At 37.8% G+C, this 18,794-nt stretch overlaps 3 protein-coding genes across 3 annotated transcripts; 2 read left to right on the plus strand and 1 right to left on the minus strand.

Annotated features, from left to right (window-relative positions):
- The first annotated feature begins 149 nt into the window (after nucleotides 1-149).
- si:ch211-167j9.5 (fibroblast growth factor receptor homolog 1) lies at nucleotides 150-14,309 on the plus strand. Its single transcript, XM_017694843.2, has 12 exons — nucleotides 150-516; nucleotides 3,066-3,193; nucleotides 7,541-7,637; nucleotides 10,155-10,323; nucleotides 10,494-10,632; nucleotides 10,811-10,909; nucleotides 11,983-12,143; nucleotides 13,065-13,202; nucleotides 13,295-13,406; nucleotides 13,526-13,625; nucleotides 13,980-14,079; nucleotides 14,167-14,309. The coding sequence occupies exons 2-12, from the start codon at nucleotides 3,142-3,144 to the stop codon at nucleotides 14,212-14,214; spliced, it is 1,215 nt and encodes a 404-aa protein (XP_017550332.1). The 5' UTR covers nucleotides 150-516; nucleotides 3,066-3,141; the 3' UTR covers nucleotides 14,215-14,309.
- Nucleotides 14,310-14,863: 554 nt separating this feature from the next.
- On the plus strand, nucleotides 14,864-16,303 carry tmem97 (transmembrane protein 97). The gene is made up of 3 exons (XM_017694845.2): nucleotides 14,864-15,015; nucleotides 15,299-15,443; nucleotides 15,552-16,303. Exons 1-3 carry the CDS (start codon nucleotides 14,902-14,904, stop codon nucleotides 15,824-15,826), a joined length of 534 nt encoding a protein of 177 aa, XP_017550334.2. The 5' UTR covers nucleotides 14,864-14,901; the 3' UTR covers nucleotides 15,827-16,303.
- Nucleotides 16,172-18,724, minus strand: ift20 (intraflagellar transport 20 homolog (Chlamydomonas)). Its single transcript, XM_017694844.2, has 5 exons — nucleotides 18,610-18,724; nucleotides 17,477-17,623; nucleotides 17,194-17,279; nucleotides 17,012-17,115; nucleotides 16,172-16,882 (listed from the first exon to the last, which is right to left on the minus strand). The coding sequence occupies exons 2-5, from the start codon at nucleotides 17,601-17,603 to the stop codon at nucleotides 16,801-16,803; spliced, it is 399 nt and encodes a 132-aa protein (XP_017550333.1). The 5' UTR covers nucleotides 17,604-17,623; nucleotides 18,610-18,724; the 3' UTR covers nucleotides 16,172-16,800.
- Between the last annotated feature and the right edge of the window lie 70 nt (nucleotides 18,725-18,794).

The raw sequence follows: 18,794 nt of genomic DNA on the forward strand, positions 1-18,794 counted from the left end.
TTTGCTTAATGCAATTCATTTGCAGAAAGCAACAAAGGCTGTAAGCGAGGAGAGGAAACCACAGCCCACTGCTGTTTTGGGCCTGTGTAAGTGCTGCCTGTAAGGCTAACACCTTCTCTGAAATGAAGCCACAGCTACGTTTTTACTTAGCTGTGTTAGGAGACTCTCTCTGATAGTATCCCTTTCATTTTGACCCCTATTCAGGACAAGATCATGTAAAACTGCATTGGATTCTGTTGAAGAGTAGCATCAAGCCCACCTTCTCAAACAGTTGAGCCCCGCAGTAAGTTAGGAAGTGTGTTGGCCTACTTGCCCTGCTGCTTGCGCAGTGATCCTGTTCTGCACCGCAATTGTCACCGCCTGCAGCCGCAGCTTTGCTTTCTACAGAGCACCTGGCTGCCTGTGGTCTTCATGTTCTCATGGCAGCAGCCTTGCATGCGAGAAGGTCAAGTGGATTCCATCTCAGCATAATGTCTCAGAGGACTTGAATTACTGCCACACTTGAAGACTGAAAAGGTGAGGGGTCTCAACTATTTCTCTCTTTAATGTCTTTTCTGCCTTTTGCGTCTTAGAACACTGAAAACTCTTTGCTGATGGATGTGTCTTCGTGCTGATTCAGTTTAAAGTATTGCGTAATGATCTTTTTGTGATTACAATAATGAACAATTGCATCAAGCCAAAAAAACTGGAATATGGATCAGGCTCTTACCTTCCTGTATGTGCTTACCGTTGTTGGTTGAAAATGAATTTGATCAAATGAATGTATAGTCGTATGCAAATATTTTGTCGACCCTGGTCAAATGATGTTTTTGTTGCTTTCTGACTAAAAGTTACACGTCGTCTACAGAGAATACATTACTGCACATTTTAATACACATTTATTGTTTGTGTGGTCTGTGCAAATGTTATGGCAAATTTAGATTGTTTTTTTTTTCTTCTTCATAAATAGAAATTGTAGATTTAAAATTATTTAAATTCTCTGTAGAGGATAGTGTTGTATTACTCTAGTTCGGGCTCGAGACCATAAACAACAGTGTAAAAAATGAAGGCTCTTAAGTGGTTCAGTATAGAACTGTGAAGTATATAGAACACTTAAAGAACCATTTGCATGATTTAAATGTTGGGTTTTTTTTGGGGTTTTTTTGCGTGGTGAAATTGTTATTTAGCTTGATGAATGTGTTGTATATGGTTCTATATAGTCCAAAAAATGTTCTAGACATTGTGTGTGTGTGTCTTCCTGTAATGAGGTGTTGGGGTATTTGTGTTTACAGTAGCTTTCCTCACTACACAGTTATTTGAACAGTTTAACATGTGTAACAAAGGGGAAAAGTTTCCCCTTTTCATGCATGCCTACTAAACCTAGTCATTAACTGAGGAGTGTTTAAGTTGAGACATGACCAATCTGTGCTGGGGTTCAGCTGGCCACAAGTGATGAACACTTGTTTTTTTTATTTATTTATTTATTTATTTTTATTTAAATAAAAACAGCTTTAGGTACAGTTGTTTTTTTTTTTTACTGTATATTTACTCTGTAAATATCAGATTCATGAAGCCTGTGTCTTAAACTGCACCTCTATCATTCAATTAAATTGTATTATGTGCTATAAATGAGTTATGAGAGTGAGGAACACAAGCATGGGCCCATATATAGACCCTTACAGTTAAACTGAATGCTGTAGTCACTGTTGTGTGGTGATTATAAACCATTCTATCAAGTGTCTGTGTGTTGGTGTTTGTGAAACCCTGCTTTGCCATTGTTTGTTCTTTCTGAGGCCGTTTTTAAAATAAGGTCGTAATAGTTCTGTCCACTGTGTCCTGCTGTAAAACTCCAGACGCTATAGTTTGGGCAGTCGACGTCCGACTGTCTTTCTTAGATGACTTGCCTTACTTTAGAATCATAAAACAATAAAAAAAGCACAATGGTAGAGTTCAAATAATTACAAAATAATTACTTCTTAATGATTTTGTTTTTCAGTAATTATGTGGAAAATTATACAAACTAAAGTTATTCTTAACTCTAAAGTTCAAAGTCTGAACCCACTGGCAAATCCTGAACATTTAATTGGGATATTTGAGATTTTTGTCAGATTAGTCATGCAAAAGTTCAACCACCCCTGACTAATTGTGGTGCACAATTGTATTTATTTGTTGAGTTTAACATATTGCAAAAACATACAGCACACTTTAGTTTTTGTTTTAACTTTTGCACAAACCACAATTTATGTTAAAATTCCAAAATGTGCAGAAGTGTGTTCCCTGTAGAGGATGTGTTTACTTATTTTCAAAATGAGCGGGGGAAATTTGCCCGGGCATGCCCAAACTTTTGCATGTGACTGATGTTGCTGGTAGAAATTAATTATTGATCTTGCTCAAATACTTAATTTATTTTTATTATGAAAAAACATTGTTAGTCTTAATCAAATTTTTCTATAGATCACTAGAAATGGGTCATTTCTTAGTTCAACACTTAGTTGACTCTTTAATTTCATGCCTAAGTTTCTTAAGTTAAATTTGTGAGTGGGGGATGTTTATTTTAAAAGGCTTCTACTTTCCTTTTCAGATTTTATCACCGCTAAACTCCATTTCCTACATTTTAAAAAAATGGAATTACTTGTCATATGTTGTCGTATTTTACACACCATGCCAAAAAGTGTTCTTAGGTCATTTACTTAATATTTCAAGTATTTTCTTAACAGCGTGGAATGGTAATGTTCATTTTAATTGGATTCTTGGTGTTCTACAGCTTTCCCATTCATTTTAGAATCATCTATAACTCTGCTTCTCATTCCGCACACATTGAAAATGTTTAAATGATATGAAGCCTATGATGGCACACAGGACTAACATACTGGAATTATTTTCTACACTTATCTACAACCAAATGGGATTGATCAAAAATGTTGGTTCTAAACTTTTGAACAGTACTGTTGATTTTCATGTTTGTAACACTTGCTCTCATGTTCTTGCTTTCTTTACTTTCTAATTACTCCATAACACAGTGGTGGTGATTCGATAAGTCGGACGCATCTGATGAACTACAGCAGCATTTTCTCTTTCTGTTTCAGGACGTCTGACTGTTATTCACACATGTACATGGAATGTATGGCGCTCCCGCACTTGTCCATTTAGGGAGATTGCAGTATGTCAACTTCTGAAAATCCAACAAACACAACAAGCCTCACTGGCTCACCAAGTAAGTAAATGGTAGATTCTACATGAATCTCAACAGCCCACAAGCTCAGTGAGTTCATTTCTCTCTGTATGACTCAGTTCATGAACTTTTAGGACTGATAAGGTACAGTGTGCTCTGTAGGTTGTCTGACAGTGAAGTTAAAATGATTTCTGCTGTGTAATTAAACAGTGCAAATGAAAGATTTAAAGACAAATGAGGCAGTGCTGAAGAACATAAGCTTTCAGTTTTGGACAATAGTCTGTGCTCAGTAACCCCACTGCCTGCACAGTTAAATATAATAAATTGTAAAGCAGATTTTAATGGCTGAGCCGCATCTGAAGTTGTTGTAAACTATGTGATCCTTGGTCCAGTTCTTAATTTTATAGATTAAATAATAATCATAATAATAATAATCTCTATTTCTAGAGCACATTTTTATGTGGTGGCAGTTCAGTGCTTTACAGACAGGTGATGCAGCTTACCAGTAATAGTAGGAATTATGAATGTTAATTTAAAATCATATGACAATGACACAGATCTCATTAAAAAAGATAAATACCCAGAGAGACGTACCGTTTTAATTAAGCGCCAAGTTTAAGAGATGCGTTTTTAAAGGTTTCTTAAAAGTGTGAACTGAGCTTGATTGTCTTAAAAATAATGATAATAGTGGAATTGAGTTCTACATTTTAGAAACAAAATAACTGAAAGAGTCGCCCCACGTTTGCTGAATTTTACAGAAGGTATTTGTAGAAGGTCACTATCTGCAGATCTAAGATCACGTACTGGAATATAAACACACAATCTGTGATTTAAGCGGGTGCTTTAAGGTCTCTTCGAGGGCTTTAAATAAGTAGCAGAACTTTAAACTCTACCCTGAAAGATACAGGTTTTGTTTTTGTTGGGGTCCGTACTGATGCATTTTTGTGAGTTTGAGAGGATGTACTGTTTTCCTAGGAAATCCAGTTAGAAGAGCATTACAGCAATAAACTCTGCTTGTAACAAGTTTCTGAGAGAGAAAAGGCCAAACTTTAGCAACATTACTCAAATGATTAAAAAGCTACTTAAGTGACTGCATTTACAAGTGGGATTAAACAAACCTGAGCATCTGAGATGAATAAATGAATGAATGAGCCGAGCTTCTCATATACCAGCTTTCTCTGAGTTTTAGTACCAAGGATCAGTAGTGGAACTCTGTGATCAAGTTGTAGGAACATTTGGGACATCCACTGAGAAATATCTGAAGCACAGCTAGTAAGCCTGTCTTGAGCGTCAGAAAATGGAAATGTATAACTGTTTGTTGTCAGCATAGCTATAAAAATTGATGTTATGTTTCCTTATAACGTCACCTAGAGGTTACACATACAAAGAGAAAAGCAAAGGCACTAAAACAGAACCTTGTGGGACTCTACAAGAAATATTACATTTTTTGATTAATGAAACCAAGCCTATTAATTACATATGATTGTAAATCGTTCTAAAGCTGTGCCTGTGGGCTATCAAATATTCTAGATGGTGCATTCAAATCTCGTGATCAATGGTATGAAAAGCTGCACTAAGACCAAAAAAGAAGGATTTTGTGCATCAATGCTAAGCTGACATGTACCAGTCTCAGTACCATGGTTGAAACAAAAACCTGATTGAAACTTCTCATATAACTTGTTTGATATTTGATATCATGAATACATGTATCTTATGTTGGATATTAGACTTCTGGCTGAATATGTAATATATTTACTATTTTAGAAAATGAGTGATCATATTTCTTTAGCCTTTTGTGATCGCTGTGAATGGTTGCTTTTATGTTCTCAGAAGCCGCCTAATCTTGATGAAAAGCCTTTGGGTCCTGCAAAATCTTTGCTTGCTTTGCAAGCACTGCAGGAGGCCTCCTCATAGTGGCTCAAAGATGTTGAGGTCGAAAGAATGCGAGGGACTCTCCAGAACCTTTTATTTTTATTCTGTTGCAGCCCCCAATGGTGCAACTTAGGTTTGTGTGGAAAGTCTAAGTGCACCCCATTCACAGCTTCCATCTGATTTTCTAATGATAATCTGAATTCATCTTTCCATCAATTTGGACCAAATTTCCTGTGCTGCTGTAGCTCATACACCCACAATGCTGCAGAGATCCAAAGCCATGATTCATGGTAGGGATGGCGTGTTTCTCTTCATGGGCCTTGATGACTCCTTTTCAAACATAACATTTATGGATGCGACCATAAAGTTTTATTTTTCTCTTTTTAGCTTATTTCAAACAAGCTGTTTTGTGGTGTGGGCGCTTTTCTTCTGGCATCGCTACTATACAGCCCACAGCCTCTCATGGCTCATTACTTTATTACTGAAACAACCAAATCACTTTATATCAGAGAAGCCTGCATTATTTATTTATTTATTTATTTTTTTGCTGCTGCTTCCCTTAAAATGTTGCATTTATTTGGTGACTGTCTCAGAAATCTTTCTTGAGTCTACCTGATCTGAACAGGATCTGGTTGCCATTTTCAAATCATTTTATAACCTTCTAATTTTTAGAGTTCCTTTTTCTTGCAGATCCTTTTTGTAGTTCTCTTGCTTTCCCCATATTTTAATATCCAGGGTATTCAGTGCAGGTGTAAACCGAATGCAAAGTTTCCTTATGAACTATGAAACACTCTGGCTCTTAATACAGTTACACCACTTACAGTCAAACAGGTGTAGATTCTTAAACTTCAGTCATTTCAAGGTACCTGAATGTGTAGTAACAGGCCTGTCATACAGAGGTATGACTCTGTGTTAATTTATTAGTTTGCTTAATAAAATGATGATTGATGATAAAAGAAATGTATGTTGTTTGATCACTAATTTTTCTAAAAATAGTAAATGACTTAAATATTCAGCCAGGGGTATTTAAACCTAAGAGCAGAAATGAACACACACACACACACACACACACACACACACACACACACTGTAGGTCAAATTTGTATACAACTTCTCATCCAGTGTTTCTTGTGAAATTAAGGGTATTAATAGGAGGTTTTACCCTCTTTGCTGCAGTAATGTCCTTAAATGTTTTGGGAAGTCACTAGATGAAACATTGTTGTGAGGATTTGGTTGCATTCCGCCACAAGAGCATGAGTGTGGTCAGGATCAAAAGTGCTGAATGGAGTTCCATATTGTAATGCTGGAAAGTTTTATAGCCCTCTAACTGACACTGAGCTTTGTGCATGTTTGCATGAGCATAGACTCGTGTACGGCTGCTCCAGATTGCCCTATTATATTGGCAGTGCTTTTCTATGGAGATTAAATAGGCAGTGTGTGCTCAGTTTAATGCCTGTGTCAGCAATTAGTGCGTCTTAAATTATTTATTATTAGTGCGTCTTAGCTGAATTCACTAGTTCGAAGGTGTCCTGATACTTTTGGATATGTTTATAACTGCACATCAATGCTTAGCAACCACAGCTTGCATTGCTTTTCAGAAGAATTGTTTAGTGCAATTTTTATTGCTAATTATTTAAAATTATTTATTGAATATCGACATATTTTATTATATTGTATTTTGTTCTTGTTTTATTATTTTAGCAAGGTTGACAAAACTTCTAACTGTGGTAAAGAACTAATGTGCAGTCTCTTGTGGCTCATTACTTTGTTAATGGAAGATTTTTTTGTAGGCCTACAAGGGAACGGGCACCTTTTAATAGAAAGAAAAAAACAAAAGCAAAATGGCTCTGTAAGTCATCTCAAAGAAAGATCATGAGAAGATTTCAATGGTAGTGGAGGGTAATCAAATATTGCTTGCAAGAGGTACAGTTGGGTGAAATTACACCCCAGTGAAATGACATATTGACTGTTGGTTTTCTAAGCAAAAATAAGTTAACACATCATTTACAGAGAACAAACTGTGCTTTTCTGCCAATTTTTGTGCAGAATTTCCTTTTTAAAATGTACCATTAAGTGTACCATAACATTTTGTTTGTGTCATAAACAGTAATTGTGCATTGAAATGTGCAGAAGTGTGTTCTCTGTAGAGGATGTGCCAGCTTATTTTTTCTTTGCTTTCGGTTTCAAAACGTCTAATTTGACTGGCGCTGTGCAAACTTTCACGTATGACTGTGTGTGCGCAAAAATTAGTCTCGGTATGCTCAGCTAAAAAATAGAAGTTGGTACTTAACACTGCTGTTACTTAAAGTGCTGTGAGCTAAAATAATTTTAGGGTGATGCTTTGTACTTTTGCCAGACCTTCTGAGTGTAGGTCGGTCAATTAGCGGTTCAGGTCACCGTTGAAGCGCGAGCTCACCAGAGCATCAGTGTTTCAGTTAGTGACCTAGTTTGCTTTCCTGTTCTCCTGGTGTGCTGCATTATAACCTAATGACTTTGTCTTCACCTCTGTTGTTACAGAGCCTGGTCATCTGGACATCATTCACTACACTCTCATCTGCATCTCTGCGTTCACCGTCCTCACCATCGTTCTGTTTGGAATCCTGTGGTTCAGAAAGTAAACTCAGTCTTTCCTTTAAAGAGGGGTTTCAGAGAATAGCTTGAAAAAAGGTCTAAATTAGTAGATCAATGTTTCTTGCCACCAACCCTGAAGCAGGGGAGAATGGGGCACAGCCAGACACATTTTGTACATTTTTGTTTTGTACAAGCAACCTGCTCATCTCTGCTACTAAAGAAAACTAACTTTTTTTCCCAGCACTGACCATTTAAAAAGTTATAAACTAACCCACAAGGTGTAACAGTTGCTATAACGCCTGGTACATTGATGTAAAACACATTCACTATAATTCTGTGTTGTTTATACCAGCATCATTATAGTTTCCTTAAACTTTTACTAAAAGGAAAACTAGCAATGTGCTTGTCAACTGTAATAATAATATTTTCAAGAACATGAAAACAAAATCAAATCCAGATACCTGCAAAACTAACTAGAATTATAAGGAAATTTAAAACTAAAAGGAAAAGAAACTTTTAGTTAAGGATGAAAGATGAATCTTTTTTATATATCGAAATCACCTTTTGAAAGAGTGGAATATTCAAATCACAGCAGCTGAAGTTTTTACTGCCTACATTTTCATTAACAAGTTTTAAATTTACTCTAATAACATGGAGTTTGTGAACTGTTAGACAAGTTAGGCGACCAATCAGAAGCAACTAAACATTCGTGCTGTGACATCACAACACAACTAACTGGCAGCCTGGCACTGTACGTTCAGCATCAAGCTTTTAGCCAGAAAAAGTGACATTTTTGGTCTTCCTGGCCTAATAAAAAACCAGAATAGCCCTGGATATTCATTTGTAGAAAAGGATCACAATTTAAATTGCAGCTGCAATATTGGTAAGAATAGCGTTCATCAATACAAAAAAAAAAACCTGAAACTAAATACCCTGGATTAAAACAGGTGAGCTTTTCAACTAAATTCATAACAGTATAGTCATCAAAAATATCATTAGTGAAACTCAGCTGGGTCATTGATTTTTGGCCTCAATGTAAATGAGGGAAAATAAGAGTATATTTTATGTACAGGACATATTTAGCATGTTTTTGATGAACCTCTCCTTACAAACGTCCAAAACCCCATCATGTGGAACCTGTACTTTTTTACCTCGCTAGCTCTCACTAATTATTTATATGCTTTTAAAAAGGTGCTGTATTACAGCCAAGAGGATGATTAAAATAATACATGTGTTAATTCTGTGACATTCACACAACTCAGTAATGGAATAACACTTGCAATGAAAAAAAGTTCTTCAGGTCCAGAAATATCTGTCCTGTTGCTGTCAAAATATGCGATACAAGAACATGATTACAAACATCTATTTGAACCGGTTTAACTACATAAAATATCCTTGTTCTTTATCTTGCTTTAGTTTGTGCTCTTTGTTTTCCCTTCTCTAATGTGCTGGATTTAAAGGGCATGTAACCTATTTCCCTTATATTTTAGTTTTTCCCCCACTGAAGTCCATAATATTTGTGTGATTTTTACATACAAAAATGTTCAATTTTAATTTCCAAATTTGCAGCTTTAATAACGTTTGTTATAATTATTTCAGTGGTCTCAAAGTTTAAGACCCCTGTGTGTTTCAGAAATAGAGTGAGGGTCTATGAGCTGGCTGAGTATTTTCACTCAGTGTTAAGTAGGGGTGGTAATATTATGTTTTTCCCCCACTTGCTGGTGCACAATGACAATCAAAAATCAGAAGTGGTGAGAAAAAAACATTAACTTTTGATGGAAGAAAAGTTATGGAAGGAAAACAAGAATTTTTTTCATTTAAATGATGCAATGAATCATGCTTATGACCAGGGACATGGACTAACATGGTGGAAAAAAAGTCCATTTTGATTTCAGATATAGAATTATAATTTAAATTGAGAATCTGCTATTTATATACAAAAAATATATGAATAATGTTTAAGATTCTGCACTATTTCTAGGTCATCACTCCAATTAAGGCAAATTTGTGAATTTGACCTATTTTTATTCAGACTACTCAGGTGAATTTGATCTAATCAGAGACTTTCGGACAAACATGAAGTCCATGCCAGTCTGAATGCACACCGTCATTAAAGCAAAAGGGCGAGGGAAAACCAAATGCTCAGAAATTCTGAAATCCATGTGAGCATTCAAAAACTCTACTTTTCACTCAAATTGTTATGCAGATATAATTTGTAATGTAAAATCTGTCATTACAAACTATAAAGGAATGCAAAGCAGAAGCATTTTGACCTATGCTCTCAGAATTAGGACCTCATTGTTTGACCTCTGATCGCCTGGTCTTTATTGTGCTTCATTCAAAACGCAGTTTAAGCTGGAATGTGAAGTAACAAACCTGATCACTTCACGCCCTTGGCTGCTGTACGCTGAAAGGTCATAGTGGTTATATGCACATGCATTCATGGTTGCAGCTCATGATCTTAACAATAGTGGGTTGCATGCTGTTGCGTCAGTGCAGAAAAACTCTAGTGCTCTACATCATATAGCCAGTTATCAACACTGCTGCTTCTTCTCTCCAGGTATCGATCCCTGAGTAAAACCATTCAGCAGCTCAGTGTGAAGGGTTTTTCTCAAGACCCCCATCCACCCTCTCCCACCTCACATCAAATCGACGATTCGAAAGAGACGTACCTAGAAAAACAGAAAAGCAAGCCAAGCACCAAGTTACTATGGAAGCCACCTCAACAGGTCTGAGCTGTTATAATTCAGTCATATTTTTATCTGGAATTTATACTCTTGTTTTTTTACAAGAAAAAACAGAAGTGCCACAGCTAGACACCAGCCTGGTATTAGGATTATGGAGTTATGATGAAGTAGATAGATAAGTGAAATGCAATATCTGGATGCTGTGTCTTCAGAACCCCCGAGTGACGAAAGAGGACCTAAACCTCATTCAGCTGATGAAGTCTGGGAAAGAAGGGGCCTTCTACAAAGCGAAAATGACGCGGGGCACATGCAAAGGCCACACACTTGTCACTTGCAAAATTGCAAAAGAAGGTAGAGAGAAACTGGCAAATGTTCCTCCTCACTGTACCGTCTCAGTCAGCATTTAATTAACAGTAACTGTTCCTAAGATTTTGATGGATTCTATCATGCTCTGCTATAGACGAGGGAAGCTACTGGCATCCTTCTCCAACCATTAATTTAATTAGATCACTGTGTGACTCACAATTAGGTGTCAGCGCTAAGCAAATGGAGAAAGAAGTGTCTATTATGAGGAAGCTGCTGTATCATAAGAATGTGCTGCAGCTGCTGGACTGGAACACTGCAGAGGGTAAGAGATCTGATTTAGTGTGCACTCTGCACTACTGTTCAAAAACTTGTAATTGCTTGTTTTATTATTAATTGTCCCTTTTTTCAGTAATGCCGCATGCAGTTTGGGTTCAAAATGCTACATGTCAGCAGGCATTTTAGATTTTATTCAATATTTCAGGTTTTGGGGAACAACACAATGTCATTAAATGATAAATGATGTATTGTAATTACCTATTTATAGTCATTTCTTAGCTAAGTTATGTTTCAAGATTTGATAAGAATTTTCAAATATAAGGCATTCTAGATGTTAATGTTATTGAAACTTCATTGTTCATCACTCAACTAAGTTTTCTTCCTTTTTTTATGAAGTTTTACTGTTACAGTAACATTTTAAATAATTGTGTACATCTCTGCAATGTCAAGAACAGATATGTATATGTACACAACCATTCAAAAGTTTGGAATCTTGTCATATTCATTATTACTGTTATTTTATTTAATAGTAATCTATACAACAAAATGAATTTCAATAGGTTTCATTTAATATTGATTTATTATTATTTAAATGTTTTTGTGAACACCAAGAAGAAGAAGTAGTAGTAGTAGTAGTAGTAGTAGTAGTAGTAGTAGTAGTAGTAGTAGTAGTAGTAGTAGTAGTAGTAGTAGTAGTAGTAGTAGTAGTAGTGTAACATTTATAAAGATCTGCCTTGAGAATTGATCACCACTTTTTAAATGCAAGGCATTCTAAGCATTTATTTTATTAAACCTTCATCATTAATGTATTATTCTGTGTGTTTTATACCTTTCTCAGTCATTACATCCTCTACAGCTTGGTTCAGCATTCTGGACACTTCTTACATCTTCCAACTAATTACATACAAATCCATGTAGTTGTAGGGTGTTAGCATTTTAATAGAGTAATTTTATACATGAATCTGCAAAAATTGGGTTGGTCTTATTATTATTATTAAAAACAGTCATTCCATTTTTTTCACAGTGATTCAACAACGGTCGATGTGCACATATATAAATTCAGCACAATCTGTGAGTTTACTTCTGAATGATTGCCTCTTTGTGGTTACATCTTCGTAGAGCCCTTTGTGTTGATCATGGAGTTTGTAAGTCATGGGACCCTGCGTGGCTTTGTAAAGACACATCATGAGAAGCTGAGTGCTAACCCTGAACTCCAGAGCCTTTTCACTATCGCCTCCTATCACATCGCCCTGGCCATGGAACACTTGCGCTCCAAAATGGTAGGCTGTCTCTTTTCTTTATGTCAGAATTTCCCAGCCCTAGTTCTGAAGTACCTTTGCCCAGCATATGGCTATTGGGACAAAACCTCATAATTCTAAACGGTTATTTTACAGGAGAAGGACAAAAACTTTAACTTTGAATAGAAATTAATGGAACAAGATGGATTTCCAAGAAAATCAGGACCATTTCTGTTGCTCCATTTATCATGAAATTTTAACAAAATGTAAAGAACAGTTTTAAATTGTATAAAAAAATGGAGATACAAGGAGAAGTTTTTTCATGATGATGATTTTGGTATTTTCCCTCTTCTATTATACTCACCTCATCTGAGGAAGTGCTTGTACGATCACGTGTGTTGAAGTAGGCCAAACACCAAAATCTACAGGAATTTTGGAGCATTTTTATTAGTCCAGTCATTAAGAAATTTTGACACAACATTGCCTGGTTCAAATGACAGAAAAGTAAAAATTGAAAAAAAAATAGAAATGTTTGCTTTTCTTTGCCAGCGACAATGTATTCAGGTTCTATAGGAAACCAGTAGAAGTTCTTATCTGGCAGAGTTGTCTAATCTTATCTGCAGAGGGCTAGGGTGACTTCATTCTTCATTCCAATGACTTCATTGGTATGAAGTCCAAAGACTTCAGTCTTCATTCCAATAAAGCTGGGGCACACATGATTGATATATTGAAGAATCAGACCAACTACTTTAACAAGTAGAGTCAGCTGTGATCCTGCTTTTATGGACTGAAAACCTGCAGCCACACTAACCTAATCCCATTCATAGATGAGATTGCATCCCCCTGTTGTATGGCATCACTCAAAGCACTTCTTATACTCCTGTCTTCTTTCAAATGTTTTATGTACCCATTAAAGATATAAACAAGTGACAGGAGTCTGGGAGTCTTACATGTTCTCTGCAGGTGGTGCACTGTGACCTTGCCTTACGGAATATTCTGGTGAGCCGTTTCCCGTGGGAAATCAAGGTGGCAGAGTTTGGCCTGGCCAGAGACCTGACACGTATGAGAAGCAGACGTAGCACCAGAAAAAAGCAACACAAGGTTAGGCATTGTTTACCATAACATCTACATCTACAACACGCTCAGTTAAAACTTCCCCAAATTCACTGAAATTTATTATTGTGTCCTCTCAGGAACGGGTGCCCTTGCGTTGGTATCCTCCTGAGTATTTCCGGAACAACTACTACAGCTTCAAAGGGGATGTGTGGTCTTTTGGCATTGTGTTATGGGAAATGCAGACATTTGGTGAGCTCAGTGCAATGTCCTATAATAGTTCTACAGGTTAGACCGTCCATTTGCCAAAAGAAAAATCTGCTTTTTAAATGGAGAGCAAAGTAAAAGCATCTGGATTCCTTTCTTTACAGGCAGCTTACCCTACCCCAGTCTGGAAACATCCGAGCAAGTGGTATATTACATTTGTGCTGGACACAGGAATGTAGCCCCTGACAGTTGCCGGCCTGAGATGTGAGCACTATAACTCTGTTCTGCTTGAACTTGTTAAACTACATGAAAACTCCATGTTACATTGTGCTCTGTTAGTTTGTACCCTGCTCCCCTCTTACTAACAGATCTGATCATTTTGAGCCTTCACAATATCCAGGATGCTGTCTACCAGTGTTGGTCCTGAAGTGCCTCTGTACTACAGTTTTATGCTTTCTCTGATCCAACATACCTTATTCAACTCAGTAATGTCTTGGTGATTAGCCAATAAGTTGAATTTAGTGTGTGGGAGTATGAAACAGTGTGCAGTGCTGGTGTAATTCACTACTAGCTTTTCAAAAACAAAACATTCAAGAATAATCTGATTTTCTCATGCAGAGTGCAGATCATGAAGAACTGCTGGCTGGAACCTTACACTGTCAGACCTGCCTTTTCAGAGCTTGTCAGAGTCTTGGAGAATATCATTGAGAATGACTCGGTGGGATTTTTTTTTTTTTTTTTTGCCCTAGCAGTAACTCTGTATCATTGTCAGATAAACGATAAGGAGCTATCTTTTGTATTGCAGGATTATGTGGATGTTGCAACTCAAGTCATGAACACAACAGAAGACTGAACATCATGGGTCAAGCTGGAGTTCCAATAAACAACAGGAATCAGCATCTCCCTTCTGTAAAACGAGTGCAACTGGGTCCATGCAGTTTACCTGGGATATCTCTGTGAAATCTCATGTGGTTTAACCAATGCTCAGCATGGAAAGGAACCTAATGTGGTGCTTAATGAGGCGCTGCGGTCCACAAGTGGGATAAATACCAGCTATGGCTGTAAAGGGCCAACAAGTTCTCAGGCTCTTTGTTGGCTGGGTAGCCATGCGCCTTGATGGCTGTTTTGGCAGCTCTGTAATTTGAAGACTTTTTTTTCAGTTTTGCTGTCATGCACATGTATTTATTATTTTCGTTTTAATGTCTTAACTTAGCCCTACAATGTTGTAATAATGACCCAATGGCGGTCAAAGGCTAAACCGTGGTGCCTTATCTCCTGACTGAACTTGCTCCTACACAGCAAAGGCCAAATGTCTGCTTTTTGCTCTCCTGACGTCACCCGACGCTGACATCGCCCCGCCCCTTTTCGGATCAACCGAGGCGAAGAGCCAATAGGAAGAGCGTTTCCCACACGCTATTGGACGTTGCCTAGGTGCCATTCCCATGGATTCTCCGTGCCGTTCGCGTTAGCGTCGTGTACGAACAGCTGCGGAATTCTCTCGTTTAGGACGTGTGGGTTTATTTTTCACGTTCGTCTTAAAATGTTTCTCCGCTTCTTAGAAATTATATTTTTCTTCTACTTTGCGACGCACATTCCCATCACCCTCTTCATTGATCTTCAAGCACTGGTGCCTGAACACGTGTACCCTCAAGCAGTAAGTTCTCACTCAAACAGTGAACCTGCGAGGCTGAAGTCAGCTTGTCATTCGCTCGTCAGCTTCTTGTTCGAATTTTACCGTTCCACCTTAAATGGTGCAGCAGGTCCATGCAACTGCTGTACCGTTTAAGGTGGAACGGGAAAAAAAATCGAACAAGAAGCTGGCTTCAACTTCGTCAAATAAGTTAAGCTTAAACTAATTAGTATTCGTTTGTCGTCTAAACCAATATTAGGTCTTCGTTATCGGACAGTTTGTGTCTTAACCGTACTTTGCATTGCAGCTGAAAGATGTACTGCGCTGGTATGCAGCCGATTTCAAAGATCCGATGGTGCTGGATCCACCTTTTTGGTTCAAGTCGTTCATATTCTGTGAAGCTCTTGTCCAGTTGCCTTTCTTTCCCGTCGCCGCATATGCGTTCATGAAAGGTCAGTGAAACGTAAAAAATGAACTATAGCTTAGCCCACTGGTACTAATGCAAGCCTGATCTTCCCCCCCTCTACAATGACCAGGTTAAAAGCTACTTTTTCTTGTAGGGAACTGCAGATGGATCAGGACTCCAGCGATTGTGTACGCCACACATGTCGCCACCAGTCTGATCCCCATCCTAGCCCACATCCTTTTCCATGATTTCCCAGTGGCGCCTCACCCGGGCCCTCAAACGTCCAAGGAACGTCTGACGCTCGTGTCCGTTTATGCTCCGTATCTCGTCATTCCCATTATGCTGCTACTCACCATGCTCTTTAGCACAGCCTATAGCACTTCCCCTCCAGGTGGGAAAGCTTCATCGAGAGCCAAGAAACTGAAGTAGATGACCTCACCTTTCTGAATCTTGAGTCCACCATTCCTACACATTCCAGTTTTACAGTAAACCTTGATCATTAGGGATGCAGTAGGTTTTTAAAGTGCCTTATGTGAGACAATACAATCTATTGAGACTTTTTTTTTTTTTTTTTTAGATCAAACTGTATTTGACCAATATTCTGTATTTTTCATGGAGGAATGAGTCACTATGCAACAGGTTTCCCTGAGAATTTAACCACTTGAACTAATACAGACTTTGCTAAAACAATGTTATAACGCATGTGTAGAAAATGCAATAGTCGTGTTGTCCACACCAGATTGCTGTTTGGAATATAGCAGATGAAGACGTACATAAGCAAAATAGTTTTATTCAAAAGCACAACAATTTTACACGGCGCTTGTCAAAGTAATAAGGTCCATTGATATAATCTGTAAGGTCTGAATAATGCACTGTAAACAAATAAATGAATGCACTGTCCGGTTATATAATTTCCTGAACTTCTAACGCACCTCATTTGTTGTGGTCCCAAGAACAAAAACGGGGGCGTACAGAAATGGAAAATGTACAACAAAGTTTCAAATAACTAAATGGGTGTAACTACAGAAAAAAATACTCAATTCTTATGATGTGTAAATTTACAGTAGCATGCAGATACTGTATTTACTTTGTGGTAGCAAAAGGTATTAAATCAGATATACAGAATAGCTTTTATATAAATAGTATAAATATCATCATTTCTGTATAAATAGTATTCATTTGAAATTACAACTCAGGATGGTGTAGATATGTTACAATTGTAACTCCTGGATCCAGCTATGATAAAGCACAAAATGAAGAGGAGTAAGAGGTTGTATGAGGGACAGCTGGTAAGTCCATGTAGTGAATTGAATGACCTATTTGATTCCCAATTCTTAATAGGAAGTCATTGAGTCAGATGCACAGCATCATATTTTCTGTCCACTTGACAGAATGAAGACGACTCATTTCTGCAGTATAAACTGGTCAATGAATTCATTCTGCTCTGCCTCAACTTTGGAGAGAGCTTCATATTCAATCCGATACCTGCCAAAAGAAAAACTGGCTACTTAAAGAGGCACACAAGAACAGAGAGAAAGGCAATTATGGCTGCTTTTTGACTAATGTGAATGCATTTAAAAACAAGCAGAGGACACGGTACAAATATGATTATACCTTTCCAGCTGCATCTTCTTTTCTGCTATCAGAGCCTGAAGTTGCTGCTGCTGGGCCTCTCGTTGTTTCGCAACTGATTTCAGTAGATTTCTAGCTCCTATGGCCTGTAAAACAATTTATACGTCAACATGATTTAGCTTTGTACTAGATGTTTTAAGTGATGATTTTAAATAGATACGCACCTTCATTTTTTCTTTTTCTGCTTCCTTGGCCAGTTCATCCACCATTTCGATGAGTCCACCAACTATTTTCTGAAACTGGCCAATTTCTGTTTTCCAAAAAATGAGATTAAATCAGTGTTTAATCAACAGTGTTGGACTGCTGATTGGAAAAAGGACTGATAGCCATCACATTTACTACCTGTAATGCTCTAAAGTACAAAGCCAAAGGGACTGTGGTTAAAAAAAATACTTCTGAAGCCCACTGTACATAACCAAAATACATTCAGAATATAACCATACTCACTGTCAACAAAGTCCTTGCACTCCTCTTTGAGCTCTGTGGTCTTCTGACCAACATCAGGTTCAAGTATTCGTAACTTGTTGAGTTCATCAAAGTGAAGCCCAGCTTCTGACAGTGGATCTTTAGCCATGACCGGTGGCCTGACAATAGCTGGTTAAGACCAAGAAGCAAACGGAGATTAGAGAGAATTCACCTTGACTGAACTTGTGAGGCACAACTAACTGTCGCTTTCATTTTTTCACTGGCATGGGAGCTAAAAGAGAATTCCACCGACTTTCCAAATGCATTATTTCCAAAAATAATGGTCAAAAGGTTTTCTTTGGGGAATATTTAGCCTTAGATCATCCTTCATGTATCCCTCCTCCATATAGGAATTAAAACAAACTGATTCAAATGCGATTTGAACCAAATCTTTGTTCCAACTTCCGTGAAACAAGCATATTCACAACCATTTAATAAGTTTCTGTGAGGGAACGTGGACGTCTGGTTCCACCACTTTTAACAATTATGACATTACAAGTTTCTCTAGATCGAAGCATTTCACACCAAACCACTCTGAACGACCGTTGACATGTTAACTATTTGAACATGCATCATTTTTGAAAAATCGACGGAGTTCCCACTTTAACCGAAGAATAAAGTAGCTATGTTGTTTTCTAGTGAACTTGCGATACATAAAACGTCAATATGTAGTTTATCGGTTGGCCAAGACACACTGCAACAAACGGTATCTAGGCAGTTCGGTACCATATGGTTGTTGATCAACTAGGGTCCCTCACCTGACGTTAGTTAGCTAGAGAGACAAAGACAGCTATCGCTAACAATTGTAGCAAACTGCAGTTAACCTGTAGTGCACTCTATTCCGATATATATTTTAATTAGTGGTACCTAAGCTTAATCTAACGCCACTTTTTTATAGGTTAACATCGCTCTCCATAAACAACTAGGCTAACAATAACAATAGCGCTAACCAAACGTTACTTGCTGGGCTAGCAAGAAAGGAGCTAGCCAATGAGCTAACCAACAACAATAACAAACTTCTTGAAATGATCAAACCCACATCCCCCAAAGAACATTAAGGGATCTATAGAAAAAGTGCTTGTTATGGCAAACTAGCGGGTGTGACATTATCTTACCAAAAAGCTGCTGCTTTCTCTCCTCGTTAGGTCAGTTCTCCGGGTTAGTTGTGTGGCAGAGGGACTCGCTCCAGCTGATCTGACTCCGCCTCCATCCCGGCGAGTCTCTGCCGCTGCCAGGGCGACGGGCCGCTCACTTCGCTCCGGAAAACCGGGGGTGTTCAACTCCTTCACTTAAGAAGTTT

The sequence above is a fragment of the Pygocentrus nattereri genome, chromosome 17 (genome assembly GCF_015220715.1).
Source record: "Pygocentrus nattereri isolate fPygNat1 chromosome 17, fPygNat1.pri, whole genome shotgun sequence".
In the NCBI taxonomy this organism is placed as follows: Eukaryota; Metazoa; Chordata; class Actinopteri; order Characiformes; family Serrasalmidae; genus Pygocentrus; species Pygocentrus nattereri.

Bases quoted from the DNA above. Each gene is read 5' to 3' on its own strand.
- tmem97 (XM_017694845.2), top strand. From the start codon at position 14,902: ATGTTTCTCCGCTTCTTAGAAATTATATTTTTCTTCTACTTTGCGACG. The intron at 15,016-15,298 runs GTAAGTTCTCAC...TTTGCATTGCAG, and splicing joins AACACGTGTACCCTCAAGCA to CTGAAAGATGTACTGCGCTG. The intron at 15,444-15,551 runs GTCAGTGAAACG...TTTTTCTTGTAG, and splicing joins CGCATATGCGTTCATGAAAG to GGAACTGCAGATGGATCAGG.
- ift20 (XM_017694844.2), bottom strand. From the start codon at position 17,603: ATGGCTAAAGATCCACTGTCAGAAGCTGGGCTTCACTTTGATGAACTC. The intron at 17,280-17,476 runs GTGAGTATGGTT...TTTGGAAAACAG, and splicing joins GTGCAAGGACTTTGTTGACA to AAATTGGCCAGTTTCAGAAA. The intron at 16,883-17,011 runs GTATAATCATAT...TTCTTTTGGCAG, and splicing joins AAGAAGATGCAGCTGGAAAG to GTATCGGATTGAATATGAAG.
- si:ch211-167j9.5 (XM_017694843.2), top strand. From the start codon at position 3,142: ATGTCAACTTCTGAAAATCCAACAAACACAACAAGCCTCACTGGCTCA. The intron at 7,638-10,154 runs GTAAACTCAGTC...TCTTCTCTCCAG, and splicing joins GGAATCCTGTGGTTCAGAAA to GTATCGATCCCTGAGTAAAA. The intron at 13,407-13,525 runs GTGAGCTCAGTG...CTTTCTTTACAG, and splicing joins ATGGGAAATGCAGACATTTG to GCAGCTTACCCTACCCCAGT.